This window comes from Neolamprologus multifasciatus, chromosome 3 (assembly GCF_963576455.1).
Source record: "Neolamprologus multifasciatus chromosome 3, fNeoMul1.2, whole genome shotgun sequence".
Taxonomy (NCBI): domain Eukaryota; kingdom Metazoa; phylum Chordata; class Actinopteri; order Cichliformes; family Cichlidae; genus Neolamprologus; species Neolamprologus multifasciatus.
The window spans coordinates 38,370,038-38,373,922 of record NC_140441.1 but is presented as its reverse complement, the minus strand read 5'-3'; the positions used below and the strand labels follow the sequence as shown (position 1 = coordinate 38,373,922).

The 3,885-nt window shown below is 34.4% G+C and overlaps 1 protein-coding gene across 1 annotated transcript; it reads right to left on the bottom strand.

The window, feature by feature from the left end:
* Positions 1-530: 530 nt before the first annotated feature.
* LOC146523062 (low affinity immunoglobulin gamma Fc region receptor II-like) lies at positions 531-3,558 on the bottom strand. The gene is made up of 5 exons (XM_085154684.1): positions 2,484-3,558; positions 2,218-2,262; positions 1,865-2,104; positions 1,538-1,783; positions 531-931 (listed from the first exon to the last, which is right to left on the bottom strand). The coding sequence occupies exons 1-5, from the start codon at positions 2,584-2,586 to the stop codon at positions 771-773; spliced, it is 795 nt and encodes a 264-aa protein (XP_085010810.1). The 5' UTR covers positions 2,587-3,558; the 3' UTR covers positions 531-770.
* Positions 3,559-3,885: the final 327 nt, after the last annotated feature.

The following is a 3,885-nucleotide window of genomic DNA, read 5'->3' as shown; positions in this document are numbered from 1 at the left end:
AATTGTGTCGAGAACACATACACGTGATCCTGAATCAGAGAAATAGCATTAAATGTTGTGACTGTTGATAGAATCATGATGTATATGTGGTTGTAGTACTGATTAAGTATACTCAATTGCTTAATACTGATCAGAATATAACCAGGTATATTAATTATAAATATGCTTAGGTTAACCAGTATACTGCATAAGAACATTTAGGACATAATAATGAATCTGAAGACAGGCTTCAAATAAATCACCTTGAGGCAACTGTTACTGTGATTTGGCACAATATAAAGAAAACCAAATTGAATTAAACTTAAGAGGTTGACTTAAGATTGTTTTGTGTGGGTTGCGCAAGTGAGAAATATATAATTTAATAGAGTTTAACAGAGAACAAGTAAAAGAAAATATTTCTATATAACTGGATTAAAAGGTAACAGCTTGTAACAGCATTCATACACTTACAAAAAGTCAAAGCACATAGATCAAGTTTATTTAAGTTAACATTTTAAATAACAGACAATTGCTTTTGTTAGCATTTGAATACAACACTATGTGGGTTTGTCAAGTTTATCTAACTGAATACGCGCATGTTTATAACAATTAATAGACATGCAAATAATGCAAATGGACACATCTATTTCAATTACAAAACAATACATGGTATATTTGGATTGTTTAATATATCAATCAATGAAGAATGGAGGACAGCTTTCTATTGTCTATCTGTGTTACTCATAATAACCATTGCCTGCTCTGTGTCATGTATCATAACAGTTGCAATTTCATGAGATTGACTTTAAATTAGGTGTTGTGGCTCTGATTTTCCCAGAGCAAAGAAGTCCCACAAGCAGCAACAGCAGAGCCACCATTATGATGGTGAACACAGTCCGTAAGACGAGGTAAATATGACAGCCAGGCTGTGACGAGGGGTCTGTCTTGGTCTCTGTGTGATTGATTGAGCAGATAAAAACAATTCATTAATTATTTCAGTGTTCACCTTGGTTATTTACTTAATATCTACATGTAACACTGGCAAATTCAAGGGCTGAAAAACTGGCAGAAATGCAGTTCCACTATTGTCCATTTAAGTTGTGAATTTACCCCCATAGACTACCAAACTGTTAAAAAGCCCAGCAAATGAACAATTAAAGAAATATGGTATAAAATTATATGTAAATTATATCTGCACATTTTTCCTCCATATGTAGTCCAAAAGTTCTTATCCCATTTGTTGTTTATTATCCATGACATAATTATGATTTTTTTCACAGTGGTTTATGATGTCTGAGCTGAAGAGAAAATTGTGTAAATGATAAAAAATTTACTGAATTATTTTATAATAAAAGAGTCTGTTTAATCACACAAAGCAGGAGACTGAAGTGAGCAGTTAGCGGTCATCAGCTGATTCATGTGTCAGTCACAAACCCACTTCTTTGTTTTCTCTTCTGTCAGACAAAATCACCATAAATTCTAGTATAATGATAAGTGATACAGTTGTACTACTACCGGCATTAAAATGGAGAAAAACACAACCTCTTCACTGTCTCACCTGTGACACTGAGCCAGCTCTCTGGTGATTCTCCAGCTCCTACGATGCTGCATTTATAAAGTCCTTCATCAGATTTTGAAACTTTGTGGATGGTCATGCTTCCTGTTGAGTTGTTCCTGACGTGGACTCCATATTTATAGAAATCCGCCATGAAGTCTGAGGGAGTTAACTTATTTCTGCAGCTCAGGGTCACATCTTCTCCCTCCATCACAGGAACAGCAGGACTCTCCAGGATCACAGAACCAGCTGAATAACAGGAGTTTTATATTTTTTTAAATAAAATTTGATTAAAATGAATTACAAAATATTGTCTCACTGCAAACATACCAGTGATAGAGATGTTGACACTGTTGCTTCTGATCCCTTCTTCATTCTCATACCAGTACTCCCCACTGTCATCTAGATAAACATTTGTGATGGTGCAGGATGATCCTTTGGGACATGTTTTTATTTTCCCTTTGACTTTATGCACAAATTCACAATAAACAACTCCCTCACAGTAAAAGGTCACTGTCTCATATTCAAAGAACTGTAATCTGTTTGGAAGGATATGAAGAGAAACTGCATCTAGATGAAGAAAAGGAGAGATTTACTTTATTTTTGAATATCACAAATCACAAATTTAAGTTCGAAACACAAACTGATAAATGTTCGTGTCAGTTTACTTTTCTGGTACTTACCACTTTTCTGATCATGTGCACAAAGCAGGATGATCACACTCATCACTGAAAAGACAAAAACGGGCAACACATTAAAAAAGAAATAACAAAAAAGAATAACCGCCATACATAATAATACTTAAATGTAAAACTGCTGACAAAGCTACTTGTTATTTGGCATTTTCCTCTAGATGAAACTTTTCAAACCACATAGTTTTCTAAAACCATTATCAACTTTTAGCTTTATTAAAGTTTAGTTTTAATGTGGAAGTGGAGAAAGTACTCACTGAGTTTGACGCAGAGAGCTCTAAAATCCATGATGTCGTCCAGATTGTTACAACATTCAGTTTCTGTTTTGCTTGTTCGTGCTGCTGATGCAACACTTGGCATTTAAAAGAAGAAGCAAAAATGCTGGTCTAGTAACACTGCAGTTTCAGTTCACTGGAGTGAAATCAGAGACGAAAGCTGCCTTTAATACAACTTGTAATAATTTAATGTTTCTCACATTCACTTTACTACGATACAGTAACATGTGAACAAGTATGTATTAGTATAAAATCCAGAGTGGTATCATTGTTTAAACAAAAAATGCACAGCTAACGGGTTTATTCCAGTACACGACATTTTTCTTGTTGTTAAAATCATGAACATACACTTGTGGTGAAGCTGCTTGCACTTATCAGTGTGAATACCTGATTGTTTATGGACATATGAGTACATCAAACAGAGGTACAAATACAAATATTTAAGAGTAGGAAGCAGACTGGACAATTTATTTGCAATGATAATTTCCACACAGCGTGTCTATTATATGCATGAATGACTCCTGAAGCAGCCCAATAAGCATAAAAGTTACTGTACGGCTATCATTTGTTAACATGACGCTTGTTCTGATACATGTAATACATTTATTACCAACCCGAGAGTTTATCCGCTGGTCACTGGACATTCTTCTGAAGTCTTAATCCACTTCCAGCTCAAGATGCTGTTTGTGATGATTCCCCTCAATAACACATTGGGTCCACTGGTAAAATGTAGTTCTATTAATCTGCGCTGGATTACTCTGTGGCTTTCTCGAAGTACCCAGATGTAAATCCCCAAATAATGAATTTAAGAACTGAAATTGAATTTTAGAACTGAAACTGAATGGTGAGAAGTGAAATTGAAATTACTGGAAAGCAAATTTTTAAAAAGATGAAATACAGTTTGAAAGTAAATGAATTCATTTTCAAAATATAAAATTCAATTTCAATTTAGTGACGATTATTTTCAAACCAATACATTTTTAAAAATCATTATTAAGTTACAATTCAGATTCAATCTGACAAATGCAAATTAGAATTTAACTTATTCAAATTCAGTTTCTGATGGCACAAAGTTCTGCCCAAAACTTAACATGTAGAAAAACTGATATGTGCTTTTGAAATTGAACTTCTTTATCTTCTATGAACGTATTGCTGGAATTAAATGTGCACTTAAATAAACGTTACATTGAGAGAAAGTGGAGTTTCAGTTATTCAACCTACTTAACCCTTTAAAGCCGGTCGGAGCGGGCACGCTCTGTTTTGCGTAACTATTTTTAAATCCCGGTAGCACTGCAACCACGTAAGCTAGCGCAATAATTTTTTTTTGCATATGAAACCGGAGGAGTTGTACTTACATCTTATGCCATCAGCTTGTCCTAGGTCA

Bases quoted from the DNA above. Each gene is read 5' to 3' on its own strand.
- LOC146523062 (XM_085154684.1), bottom strand. From the start codon at position 2,586: ATGCCAAGTGTTGCATCAGCAGCACGAACAAGCAAAACAGAAACTGAA. The intron at 2,263-2,483 runs GTGAGTACTTTC...TTGTCTTTTCAG, and splicing joins AGCTCTCTGCGTCAAACTCA to TGATGAGTGTGATCATCCTG. The intron at 1,784-1,864 runs GTATGTTTGCAG...CCTGTTATTCAG, and splicing joins TGTCAACATCTCTATCACTG to CTGGTTCTGTGATCCTGGAG.